General features: G+C 37.9%; 1 protein-coding gene across 1 annotated transcript in view; it reads right to left on the bottom strand.

Moving 5' to 3' along the window:
* LOC124165818 overlaps positions 1-21,614 on the bottom strand; it is a 108,939-nt gene extending 87,325 nt beyond the window's left edge. The window contains exons 1-2 of the mRNA XM_046543343.1: positions 21,055-21,614; positions 13,339-15,508 (exon numbers count right to left, since the gene is read on the bottom strand). Coding sequence (XP_046399299.1) covers positions 13,339-13,462 — 124 coding nt within the window. The 5' untranslated portion in view covers positions 13,463-15,508; positions 21,055-21,614. The remainder of the gene's footprint in view (positions 1-13,338; positions 15,509-21,054) is intronic.
* Positions 21,615-24,320: the final 2,706 nt, after the last annotated feature.

Here is a 24,320-nt window from a genome sequence, read left to right as displayed (position 1 = left end):
TGCTTACTTTGAAGGAAAACCTAAAAATTAAATTCCCTTACACAAACGTTTGAGCTGTTATACTCTGAATACTACATCATTTTGGTTCAACATCATCTTACCGATACTCTTTGGCAATTTTTACTGAAAAATCGTTTTTAGCGCATTAAGATCATTTTCAAAGAGTGCTAAAAATTGCCATCCTTCATTACTGGTTGAAAAAATAATTTAAGAGGACGAAATACGGTAAGTATATACCAAATAATTATATCAAATCGAGTGAATTTCAGCATACGAATATAATTGGGTACCGAGTGTATCAGCGAAAAATTCGATTGAAGGTTATAATTTTAGAAAGTAGTTAAAGTTGAGAGGTAAGGCTATTTTCCTTACCGACCTTAATAGTTCTAGTGTACCACAACAGTAATTGTTTGGCGTCAACCCTATATTTAGCGCTAACAATTTTCATAGTTATACAATTCCAAGAAGAATACCAAAAAAAGGGATTAACAGTGGCTTAAGTATTTATGGACATCTGAAAGTTATAGTTTTACGATATCGATCGATAAAAAACACTATTTTCAGATTAGATTTAAGTATTCTTTGTTTAGATTTAGTCATACGGAATAAAATTTGTAGTTTTGGAGCATGAATGAGGTTCACTTCTGCAAATAAAAAGTGTACAATTAGTATAAGCTAATAATAAATTTTCCTAAGGAGTTTCATTGAAATTCTATTTCCAACATTAATGACTAAAGATGTATCGTTTTCGAAAACATCACGAGCAAGTTATGAAGCACAGCAATCTTTAAATGCATGTTAGAACCCAACGCTAGTAAGCTAGGTTGCTCTAAAATGACAAAATCTATCCAAATTGGAACTAGGGCCTAGAATAATATTTTACAGACTAGGTCTTGAAAATTATTAGTTTGTGTTTTTCGAATTTGAGCTCTCGGAGGCCAAAAAAATAACCTCTTTATCACGTTCCTTAATTTTTAACCTCCTTATCATGACTACGTAAGCGTCATGCACGATCTACGACGTTTTCAGCTACGATACAAAGCTAGTGACAGTTTACATCAGAGAGAAAAAAAGGAAAAATACCAGGGCAAGAGTATTTACTCGGAGCCAATACTTTAAAGTCAGAAAAATTACAAACTACGTTGAAAGCATGTGCCCTGCGTTACCACGTGCAAACAATCGAATCTGAACAAATGCTTTTGCGACTTAATTGAATTTTAAGTTGATGCATAATGTACACGAGAAGAGAGGTTCGATAATTACCACACTGGCACATATAAATATGCTAACATAAATAATGCAGTCGGTTAAGAGGAAAGGTCGTGTAGCGGTTTCGAAGTAGATCAAACGGTAACCATGGATATACAGGATTATATTTTAGACTTTTCTGAAACACTAGATTAAATTAATTCCATTCTAGCTTCTCTTTATACCGCACAGCCTAAAATTTGGTAGAAATAAACTTATTCCGATTCAGTAACAAATTTAAGGTGAGAACTCATCCCGATATTTTGAATTAAGAAAAAAATCAAATGATTTATCAAAAATAAGTAGGTATGTTATGATTGCGTTATCTCCTTGAAATTAGAGCTGTGCAATTCAGAGTTAAAATTCAAATATTTAGCTACTAATATTAAGCGGCTGTGAAAATTTAAATTTGAACCCTTAACACAGAAAGTTAGACCTTAAGATAGCAGCTTCAATGCTATAAAATATCAACAAAAATTAAATAATTACTTTGTGAGAAATATAATAAAAGAAAATAAAAAAGTTAATTATTTTTAATAATTGGTATCTTTATTTGAAAGTACAGAAAAGATTACCGTGTGACGTTGTGTTCCGACAGATATACTACACTAATGAGCATACGATAATTTCAATTCCATGCTCAATGAATGAGATTTTTAGGAAGAAATTCAGTCTTAACTGTATAGGTAGCTAAGTGCACTTAAGTACCCTATGCATAAATCCCACGCAAACGATCATGCGAGTTAAAAATCGCTAATTAGGTTGCAGAGTTACTGTATCAGAACTGCCTAAGCACATTAAAACGGTAGCTAGCGGAACATAAAAAAACTCCAGCTCACCAAAGCAGTCCCAATAAATATCGGTCTCCTTACTAAGCCATCGAACATTGCGGCTATTGCAATTCGTGCCTCTCTGAAATAGACCCGCATTCCTTGTCACATACATTCGATTCACGCTATTGATTCTATACCGATTCTGCAGTTGAATCGACTTTGAAGCCTTTGATATCCAAGCAAATTTTTCCAGAGCTCTTAAAAACACGGAAATGAGAAGAGGAAATGGATATTTTCCTAGTACTGATTGATTTATCTCACAAATTTGCATGCATCAATTAATAGAATAATTCGGCAAAAGGAGCGTTCGGTAAAATTTTGATTAATGGATGAAAAACCACTAGTCTCAGCTTCTTTTCCAACGCAATGAAAACATTTCTACTTCGATTAATCGGTCACGCATGCAGCGGTGAAAGGCAGTGATTGGATGCAGAGGAGAAGAAATATAGCTTCCTATGGCATGACGCAGTCAAATTATTTGGATTTCGATGATTGAATAATCGGTTTGCGAAATCTACATTCAAAGTTGTCGTTCGCCAGTCATATGCGAAAGGCAAGAGTAGGGACGCGAATTAGAGAAGGAAGAAGATTATTCGAATCGTTTTCGGTGATTTAGGAAAAAGAAACAAACACATTGAAATCCAGGCACTCAAAATGAGTAACTAATAAACGGCTAAATTGATAGTAATTCAATGGTTGGTTCCACAATATATTGCAGGTAATGATTTGGCGATAACTAAATTAATAATTGTAGGTATAGGCTTATGAATTGACTAGGATTGATGTTATAAACAGCAATAGCAACTTACTTTAAGACACTGTTAAGAAATTTGGGTGAAATGAAACGTCAGAATTAAGCTAAGTAACAAAAAAGTTTTCAAAAATTTTCGTTAAGTCCATTAAAACCTATTTTGAGTTAAGGTTGGAAACATAAAAAAATACATTTTCTGCCTGTGCTAGTACCTTACATTTACAGCATAATATTTGTTGCGGTGATTTTCGCATGAAAAATTATTGTTAATTTAGCATTAAAATGCAATTCTCAGGTAATTTAAATTGATAATATAAGAAATTTCCATTTCAAAATATTTTATCAAGTGAAGTTTTGCATTGCGGTATCGAGTAGAGATGGAATACAAAAGCTCGCATGAAATATGAAACTCAGACACTGGCTTTATTTCGGTGGGAGTGGCGTGAGAAATGACCCAGAAAATGGATTACATCAACAATGACTGGTCATTTCTTTTTCTCTCCCTTGATGATTTAATATTTTTACTAGCGCTGCTGCGAAGGTCCCTTTTTCAGAACAGCGAAACACGATGAATGAAATCTCAAAGCGGTCTCATTAGACCTCATTCAGAATATTTTTATGTGGAAAGAGCTAATCCACAAAATTCCTCAACTTCATGACATTGCGTGCAAAAGACTTGAGTATATAATCAAAAAAGTACTAAAAACGTGCGGTAATAGTTATCAGTCAGCTCCGACGTAAATTTTCCGAAATACATCGCAAGAAGACATTATTGTGGTGAGCCTTAAAACTGTGTGACGTTTGCGATAAAAATCCATAGGGAAAAAAATCGCCTTGACCGGGATTGGAACCCAGATCCCCCGATTTCCGGTCGAGTGCTTTATAAGGCGTCATTCCTCCCTATGGATAATTGTGGTCACCCGAAATCACGGTCAAATCAATCAAATGTGATCGCGGGTTCGAATCCCGGTCAAGACTTGATGATTTTTTCCGTGTCAATGATTTTTTCCGTGTGGATTTTTCGCACAATTTATGCATCGCGGGAGACTCCCGCAAAAGTTACCACCGTGGCTAGTCCCGCTATACTTGAACTAATTGGTGACCATACTGACCGCTAATGGGCCCTCTTTGTCTTCCAAATAATTTCAAACAAATTCGAAAGTGTTGATAATAAAACAGCAGTTATCGCAATATAAATATTTTATTGTATTTTTTTGAATGGTATTTTATTAATATTCGAAGACTGCAAAAAATAATAAGTCTTCAAGTAACTAATTGCAGCTAAATGTGCCTATTTTAAGGACCATATGAAGTAAGCTCTTGGAAGGGCATATGATAAAGAAATTTGCTACCTAAAACCACCGGAGTGTAGAGTTCTGCATACGTTGCTGTTTATATGACTGTCTCTTCTATTCTCAGATAAATATTTTGGGGAAAAGTAGACTTCAAAGGTAGTTCGTGCATGTGAGCAAAATTTACAAGCAGAAATGTGTTCTTTTGCTTGATCGTTGGAATATTTTTCATGGTACCTTATTAAAAAATTAAGACATATTTATTATACAAAGGCATTTGGTTTGGCTTCTGAAAGTAAAAATAATATGTCTACAGTCATAAACATAAAAATGAAGACCAATACCAAAACATCATCAGACATTCTTTACACGTTCATTATTCGGATTGAACTAGAGTGGCTCTGATTTTCTAACAAACAACAGACTTTGCTGCTTATATTAGATTAATTAAAAAGACGGTCACACATTTGTCTGTGTCAATTCTTTTTTTGACTACTTATTACAGCGAAATTTCTTTTAAGGAGGGAGATGGACGTACCTTTTGTAATTTTTTTAAATCCATGAGAACTTGTGGACTTAAAAGATGTAATGATCTGAATACGAGGCCCTATTTGATAGCTGTAGAGATTGATTTAGAAGTGTATGAGCTTTTTTAAACTTGATTTACCCTTATAAGTAATGAGTAAAACCGAGACGAAATACTGCATTCGTGTTAGGTAAACTGAGCATAAATTTGTTTAAAAAAGAAATCCGAATTTCTTCAGTCCACACCCTTAGTTATTACACTATATATTAAAATTGATTCCACTCTTAAAAACAAACAATTTTTATCAAGTCGACCCCGGAGACTTGCCAGAATAACAAACTCACCAGAAAAAATGAAAATCCTCCAAATTTTACCTTTAGTTCTACATGTCTAACTTGTCTTGTTTAAAAAAAACTCGTTTCCGGCTCAAAATTTGCCACTGTGTTAGATTATGAGCTTCGAAGGAGCTAAACATTGTAAGGAAAAATTCGTTACAGTTGCGTAAATCGTCACTTATAGCAACTCATGGAGGACTTACTCGTTGATATGTCCTCATTGAACTGCCAGGCCAATCATATCAGTTCGATAGTTCGAAGGATCTTCGACAAGACAAGACTGCGAACAAAATACCAATAGAAAAAAATAAGACGTCACTTTCACGCGATACAGTTCCATCATTATAAGTAATGCGCGTAAGAAAACCAGGAGTAAAAAAGATTTCTTGGCAGGAATATAATATTTCATTGCTCATCCAAGAAACTAATTTTTTTAAAACTACAATCACATAAAAATGAACGTATATAACTCAGGTCACATTTGAATAATGAAATTGAATTTTCTTTTACACTCCTAGCTTACTAAAACTATGCATGAAAATTTCCTTTTACTTAAAGAACTTTTGAAAATCCAATAGTTTAAATCCAATTGTTTAAAAAAAAAGTAAAGGTTGAGTTATAGCTTTCAAAGGTTCTGAGTAAAACTCAAATGTTAATTTGATTTCCGTAATGGTTTTCAAAGTTATAAAACAACCAATCAAATTCTCTCAACTTATATTATCGATCGTAAAAATTTTATTATCGAGAATGAACGTGGAAAAATTTGGTCAAAAATTAGTCGTGCGCATGACGAAAACGCATAGATTTCAAGATTTAAATCAGATTTGTTATGGATAACTCCTAAAATTATTGCAAATCATTTTATAGATCAAACGTCTAAGTTTCTTATAACGGAAGCACGGCTGGGCGAACGAAGGAAATAGCAAGTCATGTACCCATTCCTCTGACAACTTTCGACTGACATAACCTTCCCTACTTCTACCTTACTGATGGCTCAACCTGACTGCGGGACTGCGCTTCGTATTCAAGGGAGAGGAAAACGGTCCGGGAATAAACATATATCAGTGGGGTACGCTGTGGCTGGCGGCATCGCGGGGCAGTGGAAGCGCGGGGTTAGCAGCGGTGCCAGGGCAAACGGCCAAGAAGCATCTGGCGGCAAGGTGCACCGCTCCCTCCTTTGTAAATCCTCCGAGAGACTCGTAATGGAGTTCGGAGCAGTTCGACCTCACGGACGTGGCTTGCGGGGAAGCTTCCTACCTTAAGAGAATGCATCACACATGCTGTCAATCCTTTAAAACTAGCGATATCTTCTTAATGTTTTTAGGGCATGTAAATTTAGATGTAGATTTAGGTGTAAAATTAAAATCCCAGTTTGCGGCTCACCTCTTAGAAGATGGACACCGGGCTGATTTCATCCCAGAAATGCTGCAGCGGGTTAATAAAGGAAAAAAATGGACATTTGGGAACAATTGTACATCGTTTCTGACATTAGTAGGAAAGATGTTATTACTAATGACCATGTTTTTCCCTTCCATTCTCCGAAGCTTGACCTCCCTCAGCTAATGGGGAAAAAAACCCTCCGAGCACCTGAAAATAGTCACCCACACCCCCTCCCCTTCCTCACCCCAGACCAACGGTAAGTTTAAAATTCCCAACCCTCCCTTCCACCCCACCTTCCACCCCCAATTTCTCAAATGTTTGTGACTGTGCATTTTTGTATTTATATTGCTATGGTTAATTTGATCGGGGAGGATGGTAGCTTACTATCGTCGCAAAAAAGTAAACGCTGGACTTTAAGCATTTGTATGAATCTCTGCCGAAGCTTCATGGGGTAGAGTAATATATTGTTTTAATCGTTGTTTATTTCACTACAGCCATCAATAATTAATTGTTTTTAACGTGAAAATTTAGCTTCAACGGTCGAAAGAGTGAAGAAGAACACGCGAAAAAATGAAATTGGCGAAACGGTCTACTTCTTCATCTCGTCGAGAGAAAAATATTTGATTGGTGCACTTCGTTGGTTTTTTACAGTAGTGGGTAGAGCACTTGGGTGCCAATCGAGCGGTAACGAGGGGATCAAATCTCATGTAAAGCCTTTGGAAACCCAAAATAAAAATCCTCGAATTGCAAGATGACCCAGGGAAAAGGACCCTGAATGTGTGAAGTTAACACGGTGTAGCCTAGTCCTGGTAAAGCTCTACCCTCACCTAACCAAACTAACCTTCGGGTGGACTTCATGAGTGATAAATTAGATCTTTGCATTTTTTTTGCGTTTTTTTAATTCTTATTTTTCATTTTCCGTATTTCAAAAATATATACTGGCATCTGATTAAGTAAATAGTTAAATTTTAGAATTTGAGATACAGGCAAATATTGACTGGGGCTTACTCTCCAATGGTCTTGAAATTTTCAAGGTGATACCGAAAATGTAAGCGAGCAATCCGCAGTGAAAAAGAGTCCGATCCACACCGTCAATCTAATAAAACCTGAATTTGGATTTACTAACTCGAATGGTTTTACTACTTTATGCAGGTTTGTGAATTAACCTGAGTTAGGTTTATTTATTGATAACATTAAGGTGACATACAATTCACTTTTAAAATGTTTTACTTCAATGTTGAAGGGGAGTCACTGCTGCGCAGTACACAATCAGCCGTAAGAGTCTTCTATTCTAATTCATATGTTTTAGCAATTAGTAAAATCCCTTTGACTGATATAATTCACTAGAAACATGTTGTTCATCTCATGGTTAGCTACACAGCTACGTTTAAAAATGTTGTGGTAGTTCTAACTTCGAGCGTATACAAGAATTGACGTTGGTGACAAAATATAATGCCTATTTGCGCAAAGTTACGGAGAAGCCACCTAAATTACAACGGCTTATTAAAACCTGCATTATATCGAGTTTATTAATTATTTACAGAATTATAATACCTATATTGGAAGCTATAATACGTTGCATTTAGTTAAATGGTTAAATTTTGCATACAAGCATAGGAAAAAAACTAAGCGAGAAACTATAGCGGAAAACGTTAATTTCCTAATTTCCAATTTTTATTACGTATTTTTTCCCAATGTCAACGCAAAAATGAATAATCTTTTCCTATGATTGTACACGTTCATCCATATCTTATATTATACCAAAAAAGTAAATTACGTGGCCGTGGTAAAGTTACCAAATGGGAAATTCCAATGCGGACAGCGACACTTTTGCCATGGGTGTTATGCCACCTTAACGTAGACCAATTCAACAACTTGGTTCCACAGTCCACCCGCTGCCGACCACAACATCGACCGGGACAGTTGTCTTTGCCAAATTTTCCCCCGGAATCGAATATTCGTCTCCACTCGGAACGGTTAAAATCCTCTCCTCCCTTTTAAATCGTTAACGCCTAGCGGTAGCACATGGTACCCTCTGGGAGTGCAATACTGAACGTAACTTTTTGTCATTTTTGAAAAATTTATTTGGGTTTTTGATATTTTTAGAATTTTTTAATTACATTTTTCCGAAAATTTTACTTTTTTTTAAAGCTGTACGTAACGGATTAAGAGTCGTTTGAAAATTGAGAATCATCAACTAACCCAAAAATACGGATTTGTTAGTGCAAGCATTTTGAATTTCTTTACTTACACGTCATGCACTCATCATACGAAGGTGGTGCCATGTAACTATGATTGCTATAGCATGCACATTTCATATCAAGTATGGTTATTTGATGTGAACCTACTATCTGGGATCTTATGCCGCAAAACATTTTGGCAAAAAGAATAAATATGAATATTTTTGTATTTTTCGTTTTCTACCGGTTCTTTATTTTGCAATAATTTATTTTTCATCATTTATGTTAACAATTTAGCTATTTTAATGTTATTACGTACACAAAATGTGTCTGTCGGTTACATTTTTTTTACATAACGACGTCATCCTAATAATATGGTCTAAGTCGTCCACATTATTTCAGAATGTCGTACCTTTTGCGAACATCCTCACCAAGGCTTAAGAGATGGAGGGTATGATTGTATGCATTCAACGAACTTCCTACACCTGTCCAACGCGAATGTCGTGCGGGTCAACGTACACCAAGGATACGTATGCGTAATGAAGGCTGCACATGATCAACGTGAAACGCACCAAGATCATCAATAGAATCCAAAGATATAAGCGATGTGGAGTGAAAATTTTCATTGAATTAATGCTTGAAATGCTATAGTTTATACTAAAATACTTGAAATACTAAATTTTTTAAATAAATACTTGCAACTTTCCACGATGAAAAACTTTAGCTCCTCAGTGGTTTCAAAGTTACTACATCATCTTCAAGATAGTAACATTGAAACATAGGTCGTAGTACATATATGATCGTGGAAAATTGTGATTATTTATTTCAACACGATTTGTCAGCTGAAAATCATTTATCTCATGGACATGCCAAAAACTTTATTTACATTCGAATACACCCCTCTTTCTCGTAGAAAAGAGAGAAATACCAAAATGTTTCTTGTAAAATTACTTGTACTAGGTTAAAAAATTAAAATGGTGCAAATTAATTTGAAATAAACAGTATTATTTAACGATATGAGTTCCAATGACGTAAAAATATGGTCTGGCAGAACTCCGTAGAGCTTCGGGCAACGTAAAATTATGCCTGTACGAATTTGATCGTCTTTTATACTGACGCCGTAATATTCCGGTTATTATTTACCTAGCACTGTCCTTAAGACTAGTTAGTGCATAGAATATAAACTAGATGATAGAATGTTAGATATGGCAGTTTTCATTTCATATTTCTCTGTACTGCAGTAAAAAAACAAACATTTACAATATTCGGGAAAAATGCCCAGCACTGGAGTAAGTGATTGGATACATTAAGGGATAGCTAGAATACTAGCGTTGAATGGTATCTCAACCTCAGCAGGCCTTCAAAATTTAAAACGGGATCAAGATAGTGGAGGTTACAACACGCATTTCAGGCGATGTTTGGAGTTCACGGCCCAACAAGAACGATGAATGACATTCCGAGACAAAACCTTGAAACATCCAGACTTACGTAACCCATAGTTTCTTGGAGCTTCCTCCGTTCCCAAACAAACTTTTGAGCTAACAACTCACCTCCACTCTCTCCCGATCCATAAATGAAATACCTCTTGTAGACGAGTTGAGTTATAGCGAGTGAATCTTGATGTGTTCTTATCATTTTACACGTTCATCCAAACCTCAGAATATACCGATAAAATCAATTATATGGCCATTGTAAAGTTACCAAATGGGTAATAGGGTGGTTTCCTATTATTTTTTTACTGTCTAAATCGAAAGACTATTGCTCCTGGAGTACTTATTTCACGCTTTTAGATTTTTACATGACTACATCTATTTTTCGCGATTAAATGAAAAGTGAAAATATTCAAGCGCGCGAAAACGCGACGGTTAAGTATGAATGCCGGGAAAAACTCCACGTGACGTATTTCTGGTTCCCGCTGCCGCCCTGTGAGGTGACCTTGAGGCGAGACTTGAGCGCTGATAAAACTCTCCGACCTTAGCCAGTTTTAATAGGTGATTATTAAGACATGTTTCCCTGAGCTCTGTGCATCAAGCATGCATTGGTAACCTCAGACGATGTGAAACTCCTATCCTCTCGTGTAGAAACTAGGTCCCTGTGACGTCACGTGGAGTGGAATCGCATGGGCGCCAATCTGGCCTTTTTCAAATGAGGATAAAATTGCCCTTTGCTATTCGTCTAAACCGGTATTTCTAAAACCAAATAATTTTTATATTATGAATACACTACTGGTGGGTAACGAATCGCAATCAATGCCTTTCGTTTTTTTTGATGAAGGAAACTACCCTATTGCGATGCGGGAATTGACGCTTTTACCCTGGGTGTTGAGCCGCCATAACTTAGATCGATCTGACAACTGGGTTCCACAACCCATCCGCTCCCGACCACAACATCGACCGGGACAGTTGTCTTTGCCAAATTTTCCACCGGAATCTAATAAAATCCGCCTCATTCGCCAACAGACGGAGAGTAATCAGTTAATCAGTTAATTCAATCAAATCATTGCAATGCAATGCGAACTTATCGTATACTGATCAAAGCATAGAGGAATGATGAACGTGCTACGTTTAGAGAGGATAGCACCTTGGAATTTCCTTGCGTTTCAGCCATTGCAATATAATGACTGAAGTGATTTCATATTCGGCACCTGCCAGCTAACATACCTATACACCTAATATACTAGCAAAAATTCGATTATACACCATTAAATCAGACTAATTACCTCGCGCATTACCGTCACAGGGCAGAAGAGGTGTAATAAATCATCGAATCAAATGGAAATGCATCCTTTTTTTAAAGGTAAAACGCAGTAGAATCAATAAATATTTTATCACGGTTAGAATGATCGTAAATGGAATCCATTAATGCGCATTTTTTTTAGAATCGTACAATACTCTACGCATAGTCATGAAAATATAAGAATATATTGCAGAAGTAAAATCTATGATAGAAGTGCAAGCTTTTAGTTTAAAACTCTTTAGCAAGTTTAAAACTCGTCAACATATAACTCAAATGTTAATCAAAATATTTCCCTCTATAACGTAGCAAAGAAGAGAAAACTTGTTTTTGTGCAAATATTTTGATATGTAAACGATATCAATACAGGGATAATCTTGAAGAGATTGGAATCTCATACTATCGTTTTCAATGGAAAAGGAAATGGGTTTAATTTCTGCTTTATTCTCGGGTTTTCTTTCGCGTCATTTGGCTTATGGACAACAGTTTCGCTGGATATCCTGCCAGCGTCTTCAGTTCAGAGGTGTCGGCGAGAAGTTTCTGCCTCGATTATTACCGTAGGCTGACTGAGTGCTTCCCTCTTATTGCCTGTACTATACTGGCTGATTGGCTTTAAAACGCTATTGCTCGTGATTGTAAATATTTTGAGGTCAATATTGGGAATGAATGGATATTTGAACTCATCGCCAGATTGTGGACTTTTGTGAGTACCGATAGTCGATAAAAATGCCCCAATAATAGAAAAACTAATCAAGTATAAATTGGACGGTTTTGGCCTCCTGCTCATAGCCCTCTTGAATATAATCGTCACTACCTCGACGTTCTACGCCAGCTCAAGGGAGGGATATTGTCCCTTCACAAACTCACAGTGGAAAATAGTTAGCGTCGCTCAGATTCATAATAAGCATAAGATTCATAGTCGGCAGCAAGAATGATAAACAAGAGCCTATATGATGAAAACCCTCCATCAGCGGCATTCACTTTTTAGATCATAGAATTTCTCAGCCAACATTGTCTATTATGTAACACCTCGAGATTCTACTTTGATTTAATTATTTGGTGGAGGCGAACTATATTGAACTCTTGTCATTATCGCCATTTGGGAAGTGTAGGGAAAGATGGACAGAAACCAGGCGCCGTGGGAACCGCGGCTTAGCGTCCCATTCGACGGACGGGGTGTTGTACTTGAAGTGCTCTTTAGAAAGAACACAAGCAGAGATCCAACAGTCTCTGAAAGTTCTTCGTCTCTGCCGACTGAGAGAGCCCACAACCCGGGTTTAAATCCCATTATTCTAGTATACTCGAGTATACTCTATTTCTTTTACGCAATTTTTATGTGAGACAAAATTTGGGGTCGGAAGCCGACACTCCACTCACTATTCTAACCCGATCCCCTTGTAATATGCGTTATTCGTGTGATTGAATAAACATTTATTTTAACCCATTTCCGCTCATATTACCATTCTGAGCGTATGAAGCTCTCGAAGAGATCTCTCAGTCCTTTTTGCTGATAAATATTTAAAAATATATTATGAAGCTTGCAATAACTTAATCCTTTTATTAGCTAATTTTTAAAGCCGGTCAAAATAAGCCATCTGATAGGATGGTTGCGAAAGTTCCACATCGGGATTTACTATCTGCAATTCACATGAAAGTATCATAAAATTAAAAAAGAAATGGAATTATATACATTATTTTAACGCCCACTCCTCCAAATAATACATGTTCATAAGATTAATCCTGTATTTAACGGCCGCTCGTAGAAATTGAACAACATCATATCCTGACGTCGTTACCACCAAGTGTAGCTAAATGATTACGGGTCATTCTGAAGAAAGAAGTCGATGTATTACCAAAATATTTCACTGGATTACTAAAAATTACCGCAGGAGCAACGTTACTAAACAATATTCGCCATCGCAATCTGAAAGTTTTCCGGGTGGATAGATATGGGTTAACTTGTGATACCGTAACCCATCATCAATCAACATGAACGAACAGAGATAGTCTTATGTCCTTGTTGATGCATTAAAAATCCTCACACTACTTTCCTTACTCACCCTTCTTCTTGTGGTGGCCAGTGGAAGCGGAGGATGAGGCTGCCAAAGTTCCCAGCGCCACGACGAGAGAGAGGTGCAGCAGCGCGACCGCAGCGCTGCCACCGGCATGCGACGGCGACTTCATTCCCGCGTACCTCGCGGAGGGGCGCTGGCGTTGAGTGAGAGAACGACGAACACTTTCCCCCTTTCCAAGAAGAGACTGTAACACTCGCACTCAAGGTAACCACAAGCACAACACTGGGCACAAAAGCGAAGCAGCTAGCTGGCACACCCTTCAAGGCCTTGAGCTGTGTCCTGCAGGGAACAGAATCGGAGATTCTCCCTTTCGAAGGGGGAGAAGTTGAAGATGAGAACAAGAGTTCGTCTCTCCGCACTTTCGCGAGTTTCAGCGGAGTTGAGCAAGGGGTGGGCAGCGAGTGTCCCTTAAGGGGGGGGGGGGGGACCAGAGTGCGAAGTCTTCAGGGGGGACTCTGAAGTGGTACAGCGGCGACCCCTTGCGAGGATAAGGAGTCGCACGAAGGTGTGGTGCTCGCTTACGTCAGTTCAATGGGAAAACAAGAGTCACTATTTGCCACTCAGATTAGTCTCGTATTACTTCTTCTAAGAATCCCACTTTCTTGGGAGGAAGGAATTGCGGTGAACTTGGCTAAAAGCTGAAAGAACTTTTTAACTACGGCTCTTTTTTGTCTTGAGAAATCCACAATCTTCGCTGTTAATTCTAGTTATGAAAAGCACGTAGATGGATAACACTACGGTAAAGATTGAAGAGTAGTTGTTCCAGTGCACTTGCCCAAACAAGCAAAGCATAAAGGTTGGGTTGCTCTACGTCAGTTCAGAAAAAAAGTGTCACTATTCGTCAATTGGATTAGTCTCGTCCTGCTTCTCTCAGAATGCCTTTTTCTTGGGAGGCATTGGTCGCGGTGAACTTAAATGAAATCTGCTCGAACTTTTGGACCATCGACTCACTGTGTTTTGATAAATCCACAACCTTCGCTGTCGACCCAAGTTCTGACATGCACGCAGATCGATAACACTCCGATGATGATTGGAGGGTAGCTGTGCCAATACACTAACACTTGCCCAAACAAGCAGTCGCAAATAGGTTGGGTACGGGTCAATGTCAGTTCCATGAGAAAAAACAAGCGTCACAATTCATCACTTGGATTAGTCTCCCATTCTTTCTTCCGAGAAGCCCACTTCCTCGGGTGGCAGGGATTGCGGTGAACTTGGTTGAAATCTGAATGAATTTTTGAAACACGTCTAACTTTGTCTTGAGAAATCCACAACCTTCGGTTTTAATCTCAGTTCTGACAAGCACACAGGTTCACAAAACTCCGATGAAGATTGGAGAGTAGATGTCCTAGTATACTTGCCCAAACAAGCAGTCGCATAAAAGTTGGGTGCCTCTTCGTCAGTTCAAAGAGGAAAAAAGTACCATGAAGTACAACAGCAAAAAAGTATTCGTCACACAGATAAGTCTCGTGTTGCTTCCCTTAGTAGCTCACTTTCTTTGGAGGCAGAGATAAAGGTGAACTTGATTGAAATCTGAATGAACTTTTGAACTACGGCTCACTTTGTCTTGATAAATCCACAACCTTCGCTGTTAATCCCGGTTCCAGCATGCAGTCACATCGAAAACACTTCGACGAAGGTGTCCCAATACATTTGCCTAATCATTACTTCTCTTGTCAGTTGATGAGCATAATTTCATATTCACTAATATACAGTCCATTCAGACGTGGTTTACGGGTACACGGCTTATGAGGAAATGAGGTGTGCTAAAGATGTGGAAAGCGGATGAAAGATGAGTTTTGAGTCCATTCCACCGCACATAAGATGGAGTTTAAAACCAAAATTATGTTAAAAAAGAAGCCGTTGGTTGTGGCTGTAGTCCAAGTATGACAAAGTAGTAGTTGGAGACAGGCGCTGAGAATTCCTTGCCGCCCTTCGTTCTCCGCTTCTTCTAACTCGCCAGGATGTGCGCGCTCAACCCGTTTTACGGAACAACCGCCCCCGATCTCCGTTGGCGGCAAAGGGGAGAAGTTCCGTCTTCTCCTCCGCAATCGGCCCAAGGCCCGCTCCCGGCCAGGACCTGCTCATAGTGGCAGGTCGAAAGGGTGGCAGGCTATACTGGTTACATTGGCTGACAGCAATCACAGCCGCGAAATATCTGAAAATAAATAATTAAAGATATCAGGCATTAGTAAAACTTACATTAGGAGTGAAAAAAGGGTACCATGTAAAGGGCTATAGCGAGAGCCAGCCTGCAGTCAGGAAAAATTAGGACGGAGACTATTTTGGGGATTCATCATATTTGGAGGTATCGTATCTCCCAAGTATTTCGGGGATTCGTTGAAAATCTACACCCCCTTCGACCTATGGGCGAAGTTTAGAGTTTTAAGTTGCATGTGGGAGGGGGATTAATCCTGCCGTGGATTGAAGGGCTATGGAATAAACCCAGTAAAATCCCTGAATGGCCCTTAAATCCTGAAATAATGTCTAAGGAAAGTAAAACTTAGATGAAAAATACCTGAATTGCATTTTAGTATTCATGTCAATGATGTAGTAATTTAGCACACTTGAGGTTGTTGCCTGCATCTTTTGAAAACGACAAATTAGTGAGTAAGAGAGTCAATGTTTCTAGTTATTTACAAATTTTAGGTCTATATAGGGGGTCCCTCCCCTGGAAAATTTGTTTATACTAGTCTTTGAAAACAGAATTTTAAAGCGACAACAATTTATTTTAAATTTTGATATTTTTGTTTTCATTTTACTTGAATTTACAGGTTTCTTACTTTTTTCGGACAAATAAAATTTAATATGAGGGTGGGAGGAACCCCTTGTCCCCCCAACATCTCCGCCCATGCTCTGATCACAATGGCCATGATTGGTACTGCTCTTAACAAACTGCAGACGGGTGACGAGTTTACTATTGTTTCATGCGCTGTCTATAACAAACGGGTCACGAGTTAACTCGTGTTTTCTACATCCTGTCTTATTAATGAAACATTTCAACTGTTTCGCGTAAGCACTGGTTACATCAGTAAATAATGTATTAAACTCGATTACTTTTATATTTTCCTTAGTCATGGAGTATTTAAATTAAATACAGTTGACTGCAAAAAGCAAAGTTTGCTGGGACATATACCCGGCCACAGGGGAAAGTTCGAAAAGAACAGTATTTAATGTGTTAAAAAACCGCAGCCATGATTTGATGAGGTTTTTAACAGACGTTTGGTAGAACATCGCATTAAGTTGTAACAATTTTGAGGAAAGTACTAATGAGACTAATTAATGGGACACTCAATTTCCCTTCCGCTTAATGTAACAAAAAAGAAAATTTCAATCAAAAAAACCATCATTGTAATCGGAGAATTTCTTCTTCGAAGTTCTTGAGTGATATTCGTTTCAATTACTAAGATACTAACGTCAATTCAATCCAATAAAATCAATTCAATAAAAATTACTTTGACATAATGGCGTTGCTAATAAAAAGTTCGAAACGAAACTAATTCTTATCGGAAATAATTTTAAATCAGTGAGAACCTCTTTAAAATTAATGAAACGAATTGTTTGTGCGACAAAAGAGCAGAACTTTCAAAATAACAGAGTAACTTGAAGCCACAGAGATGAAAATTGTACGAAGTCATTTCCACAAAATGTTGTTCGACAAGAAATGAGCCAGTCGATCGCGGTTCTGAAGATCAGTTAGTTCGTTGAAGACAGCTAGAATTGAATGAGCACACGGATGGGAAAGGTTGAGAGGGCGTTGGCAAAATTTCAGGAGACGATGTCCCGAAAAGGAAAAGAAATATTGGTCGGTGAAGGAAAAGCAGGCAAGACTACCTGAAAGCTGGAACGCACTAAAGATAGCAAACTCAAATAAAGAAGACAAGAAGAAGAAAAAAGTGTGAAGGACTGTGAATGTGCATGAAGAACAGATAAAACGATAATTAAATACGAAAATATGAAACCGTTTCAACTTGCCACATTATGTAATTTGCATAACGCTGGATTCTCAATAACGACTTCAACTGACGTTAGTATCTACATAATGGAAACGAATGCCATCGAAAGCTTTCAAGAAATTTGAAGAAAAAATTCTCCGAAGTCCGTGATGGTTCTTTTTCATTGAATAATCGAGACCCCACCATGTAGAGTTCTTTAACACCATATAGATGGATCAACTTTATTTATTCATGGAAATTGTAATTCCACGGCAATATTTGATGGCGTTCATCGGATCTGACTTGAAGTAACGTATATTTTACTTAAAGTTTAGTCCGTTAAAATCTGAATCTTTCCTATGAAATATCAATGCGAAAAAGTAGAGTACTTACTAGTTTTTTTGCTCGATGATGAAATATGGCTAAATTATATCTACCTAAACCTGGTAAAGTTTTTGTCAAATATGTGACAATGCTTACAAAAGAAGTAATTAATAATACCGGATCTGACCTGCTGTAACGTATATTTTACTTTACGTTTAGTCCATAAAACTCTGAATCGTTCCTTTTGAAATATTACAGTGAAAACGTATGGTTATATTTTTTGTTCGATAACGAATTTTGGCGTAATTATATCTACCTAAACCTGGTAAATATTTTGTCAAAAAAGTGGCAATGCTAACAAATGAAACAAACTATAACGATAAACATTTCAGGAAAGAGAACGTAAAATGTGCTTTTTCATATGTTATTTGGGTTAATGATAGAAAACGCCGGCTGTTTAAAAAAAAAACGATCGCATTACTTTAAAAACCTCAACTCGGTACCGCCGAAATGTAATTAATTTTATACCGTTGCAGCTAAACGATATGATGAAAAAATGGGAAAATATGTACACGAGTTCGTACCAACGCACAAATAAATTTTTTTATTCTTCATAAGCTAACAATTCCAATTTTTCATCATGTTATTATATTTAATACGATAAAAATACTGTTCCCTATGTCTACGGAAGTCAATGATAATCCAAACGGGGTTAACGGCAGGATTTATGTAATGTTTTGATGTAATTTGTGATGATGGCAGGAAAAAATTGAATAATTTTTGGCGAATTAGTCAATAGAAATCCAATGCAATGCAATCTAACGGTTCCCTGTAGAATAAATTTGATTTTAGACTAAATACACATTCGCCATCAATTAAATTTTTTTCCCCCTGCGAGAGTCTATCTATAAATTTACACTACGAAAAGTCAATACTTCGAAATCCAACAAAAGTTTTAGCCATTGAAAATTCTTTACTTCATTTAATTGAATTGTATTTAATCGCAATTGATTTTAGCGAAGTAAGAGACGACAAAGCCCATTCTGCGCAACGAGATGTGAAAAAAGGAGGCATTATCAGTTGAATGGAAATACGGCTATAATAATTATTTCATACTTCGGCTATCTTCCCGAGTATTTACTTTCGGGAAGTATATACGCAATATTAAAGTTACCATTTTGAATAATACAATCGCCTCCTCACAAATAATTGAAATAAAAATATATTTTCAAAGTCCCATGACAATACTTTATCATACAATGCCATGTAGACTGAAAAGTGATATAAATATTGATATAATTTAATTGTTATCCAATTTTATAGGCAGTAGACAAAATATATAATCGAATTTTGAGTATTAAGGATGATAAAACTAAAAATGTGTACATTAGTGCTGGTGTGATTGAATAAAATGTGGCTTTTTGGCCGTGTTTGACCCTATTATAAGCGAACGAAGCATTTTTTCTATCGTTTTATGAAATTTGTTCATGTTCAAAGACCATAAAAATGTAAAAGAGATGCATTTAACGTTACAATTTAGCGTATACCCATATTAATAAGCAACAAATTCTTCTTTTAGCTAAAATTAATAGAGTTTAAAGGAAAGTAAGAGAAATTGTTCGCAGTAGCTGGTGGATCTTTTAAAGAGTTGGAAACATATGAATTGTAATGTGCAAACGCAGGTATATAAACGCAATCTTCGCGAGCGCTGCTGAAGTAATCAACGAGTGATGCCTAGAAGACGTTCACGAATTACGGTCACGTAATGAGAACAGGAGAAAGATCCGCCGAGCTCAGCGTTAATATTCCAGGTCAACCTTGCAAGCAGCTTCGTTGGGACGGAGATCATGTGATGTGTGCTTCACTTTGCCCTGTTTTCGTACTTGAAGCACACCGAGGTTGTCGTAGCTCCCAAATCGGGTCGCTGAGCCCACACTTGCCATCCCGGCGACGACGGATGGCGCTTAACATAAGCGCCTGAAACCCTTTCGACGGATGAACCAGCGGACCCGCCACTACTCGATGTTTTTTGCCAGCCCGGGTCATTCAACTGATCACCTGGGAAGATGGGGGCTTTTTGTGGCACCCCTGCGATGGGACATGGCCGTCCCTAAGCGCTCCCAAAACCCTATCGGTCTTTTCCATAAAAGATCGGGGCTTTTTGTATCCTTTCTCTCCTTCCATCAGCTTTTGTTGGTAATACCCTGTGATAGGCAGTGGAAAGTGGGAAATTACACGCATCGCATGTCCTTCATAAAAAGAAGCTGGGATGGCAACAAAAAATATAAAAAAACGTAAACATCAAATACCAGAGTTCCCACACGTTTATGATGCTTTCGTATTTGACCACTGATTTAATGCATAGTCATTGGGAATGCGAGACATTACACGCTTCATAGTTGTCTCAAAAGAAGAGGCAGGGAAGACTGAGAAAAATATTTTTAAAAATATGTATACCTTAGTAAGAAGGCCCATAACTTAATGCTGTTTTTTTGTTTAGTAACTGATAAATAAAAGTTAGCATTATGAATTACGGTAGTTAAGATACAGCGCACATATAATTTATTTGATCAAGTTTACCAAATAATTGGATATTCAAAATATTACCACGAAATCGTATTTTCAAAATCATTGGGTATTGCTTCTTCTCCCAATAAGTCATACAATTATTACCCGCTCTGTATATTTAGTCCGTCCTCTAATGATACAAAAAAACTTTGAAAGCCTCACCTCCGAGGACTCTTTTGAGTCGTTTTCTGCGTAAGTCGAGCGTTTGGTATTTCGAGTGATACATATATATAGAGTATATAAGTCAAGTAAGTTATTTCAAAACCTAATTTAGATTATGAAAATAATAGTTAACCTCTCTAATAGTTCTTATTTTATAGTAAGCACGTACGACTTCAGTTCGCGTTACCCTGATGATACTTGTCATTTCTCTTGAAAGAACTTTTGGACTGAGCCGCGACTAATCTCAGAAGGAAGGAAGTTGTTCGGGCCACAGTCCAGAGGGGCAAAAATGATTTGTGAAGTTCTGCGGTGGAAATTAGTTGGAAGAAGAAAAATAAGTTTTTCAAGGGGTGATGATAGATCAATGGAAAGAGCTGACTGGTGCGGTGGCATCAAGTATGAAAACCGAGAGACAGAAAAAGTAATGCAATTGGTCAAGATATTTCGAGAAGATGGGTAGGGAATATGTATTATATAATGTAATAGTACATTAAAATAACAGCAAAAGAACGCATAAAAAACAAAATAATTTATGAATGAATGCTTATTCAGAAGATTAAAATGTTGCTCGATTTCAGAAAAAAATTGCAAACAGTTTTTTCAAGAACGTTTTTGTTTTAAGTTGAAAAAGAACCGCTTTACATTAATATTTCACTACTAAGTTTATCTCTACCGGTTATCTAGCATTTAATGCAGAACCATAAACCATGCATACCTTCGCCAAATTGCATTAGCAGTTTTGTTTTAGATGTGTGCGGATGTCGGATGCAATCAGATGTCGGCATCAGGTTATCCTTAGGATTCGCCAGTGTCACGTACTCTCCGACGGACTGTGCACTGATAATCTATTTAACTTCTCTTCCCCTCACAAAACTTCGAAGAATTCTGAGGAATTTTGGTCAAGGTCGGAACTCGACCTGCGTCCTCGGGAAAGTAACTAGGTTGTGTTTCCCACCGAACCATGTGCCGCGTCGGTATCACATTTCCCGGAGGTGGTTGTCCCTTGCGACGCACCGACCGGACATTCCCGCCGCCGAGGGCCCTTATCGTACCCGGGCGTAACGGCTGTCCCTTCCAGCCACCTGCACACCACCCTCCCGCAGTCGGCGAACTTCCCCCGGCGAACCGTAACACTACGGCGGGGCAGTGTCACTCCCTTGAGGTGCACCCGGAGAGCTGTATTGTTAGTTGCGGTGCGCGGCGGTATAAAGGGGTCGCGCCTCCGCGGATGCGACAAACAGACTACCCGAACACTTTTTCCGAGATCGGCACTGATCTCGCCGGAATCTCAGGAAGCACTGTCGGGACGGTGCTGCCACGAGCGGTGGGCTGCGAAGGGAGGGGAGGTTCGGACCGAGTTCCTAAAGGGGGAGTTTGCCCCGCGCATGCTTGATCTCCGGAGGGGTGTTATTTTTTTAGGGGCTCCTTCGGCATGTTGAGGGAAGGGAGGGGAATAGATGGGTGGGATGGGGCCTGCGGTGTACCCTTGCGAGGGTGGGGTGGGGGAAGTAGGGGTACGGGGGCGTATCACACCCCCTCCCAACATCCCTCACGCTCATTCACCGCGTCGGGTGACACACAAGCCACTAGAGGCAAAACCGAAAGTGGACGATGAACGCCCCCTTAGGAGTGATAAGGGAGATTTTACGCCCCTTTACTGCCTTCCAAGTCCGAGGCAACGGCTCGATAACCGCCTATTAAGACGAGTGCGAACACAGGCGAAGAGCCCCGCTTCAGGTACTTCAAGTCGGAGGCGTTCGTAAGGATTCGGCGGGATTTCGCGGACGCCGTTTCGTGGCCACATTAAACTTTGATTCTAACTCCGTTCGGCCTGCTTTGGAGAGGAGACATTACGAGAGGCATTAAGAGCTGAGGCTCGGCCGTTGGTCAGAATATGATTTACCGCATCGGCGATAAACGTTAAGGTGGAATGACGTTGCAAAACATGAAGAAATATGCGCATAATTTTTACGAATGCCAATCTATAAAACTTCAATCATATTCTAAAAATGCTCCTCCTTCAGCTAAACCGCGAGAGTGTTTGAAGTTTTGAATTTGGAGGGATGAAATGGGAGAAATGCAACATTATTTTGCTAGGTCTAATTTGTATAAGCATGGCATCATTCATTAACGCCATAAAAACTGGGGCTATATGCCTAAAAGGACCATTATAGGTGATTTTGGCGGCGAGTAGTAACTTTAAATATTACTTCGTTTATGCTAAAATAATTGATACCTTCATTAAAAATAAACATTTCCTTATTTAAAAATACAACTCAGTAATCATTTACTAATTATTTTAAAATAAAAAAAAATTAAAATGAATTGCAGTCATGTTGCACCTGCTTCCCCTGCCTACCTATTATACGTCACTTGCTACGGCATACTTGCTGTTTATATCCATTCAAAATGTAATAAGGAATGTCATATGCATTAATGGCCTAACTACGGCCATGCATATGTGCTAAATTATCGACGAGTAGATGATTTTTAAAGCCTTGCATAATGAAATAAACTTGACTTTGTAAACATATGATCAAGGTAAAATTACTTCCTTGGGCTTGAATGACATCAATTTCCAATTAAACGGCAAAATACATCGGTGAGTGATTTTAGTGAAAATTAATTAGTTTCGAGAGTTTGTAAGTACATTACCATGTCCTTAATTTAAGTGTCAGGAAATCCATAAATTAATCAATCACTATAGGTAAATATATTAAATACTCACGCTATTCCCGGACAGCGATATGAGTTGTGGTCACGGTGCGCTTTGGTGCGCGTCTGAATTTCTGTAACACACTCCATATTAGACTAATTGTAAGATACAGTGTATTTAATGTAATACTGTCATAATTTTCTAGCTACATTCGAAAAAAAACCTCCTTTATTTAATATTTAATGCTATCATCTTCTTGTCATTATAGTTAAACTGAAAAGACCAAAAAAGCATAGTAAGTCAACGGATATCAGCGATTTAAAAGAAAAATATGATATTAAAATAACATTCACAGATTTTACTAATTAAGGAAATTCTATTTTCAACCCAAATACGGCGGTCACAAGTACTAATAAAATAAAATTCTATATTCATAAACACTAGTGTGGGAAAAGCTTGGTAATATGTACCGGCAATAGATAAGCGAGTACTTATATGCTACAAGGAGAAATTAACCGCGACAAATTAATTTTGCGGAGGCACAGGTGTTAATGCCGCAAGTAGCCGCAGAGAAGGAGGAGAGGGAACATAGATTACGAAGACCTCGTATAGATAATTAGGGAAATTTCGGCTAATAGAAATCCAATAAGTAATGAGATTCTGGGTGGCAGGATTAGGGGAGCGATGAAAGCCGAGTTTAGCAGATGGGCCTCTGATACAAGAAATGCCCACGAGTTGCTTGCAAAACAAACGTCTTTTTTGTGGATCATCTTGAAGTTACGAGGCATTAAGGAATAGTTGTGGATAGCAATACGTAAAATAGGACATTTGTGGCAAAAATTAATGTCAACTTAAATAAAAATCAATCTGAAAAAATAAAAATAATTGGCCAATACCAAAAGGTAGATGTCAGCTTGTTTTGCCTAGCTAAAACTAAGAGATTTATTAAAATGGTACCAGGTTTCAATTTTGCCCCACGAACTCGTCTTCCTCTTTAACTCATATGGGCACGTCTTCAATTTACGAGTAATTTTGAAAAAGTTATGAATCAATTTACGTAACATAGGACATGTGAGAGGAAAATTAAGTTCAAATTAAATAAAAATCAATCTGGGTGAATAAAAAAAAGCGAGAAATACCGAAAAATATACGTCAGCTTTTTGTATAGCTAATTTAAAGATTTATTAAAGTGATACCATTTATATAGATATTATGTGAACATGGAGCAAAACTTCTGAAAAATAGGTGGTGTCTGAAAATTGAAGAGAATCGTCAATGTAGTGACTACCGTGTTACCATAGTAAAAAAAACACCAGGTAAAGCAA

This window comes from Ischnura elegans, chromosome 9 (genome assembly GCF_921293095.1).
Source record: "Ischnura elegans chromosome 9, ioIscEleg1.1, whole genome shotgun sequence".
Classification (NCBI taxonomy): Eukaryota; Metazoa; Arthropoda; class Insecta; order Odonata; family Coenagrionidae; genus Ischnura; species Ischnura elegans.
Note: the sequence above shows the minus strand (reverse complement) of the source record. Positions and strands in the feature narration are given on the sequence as shown.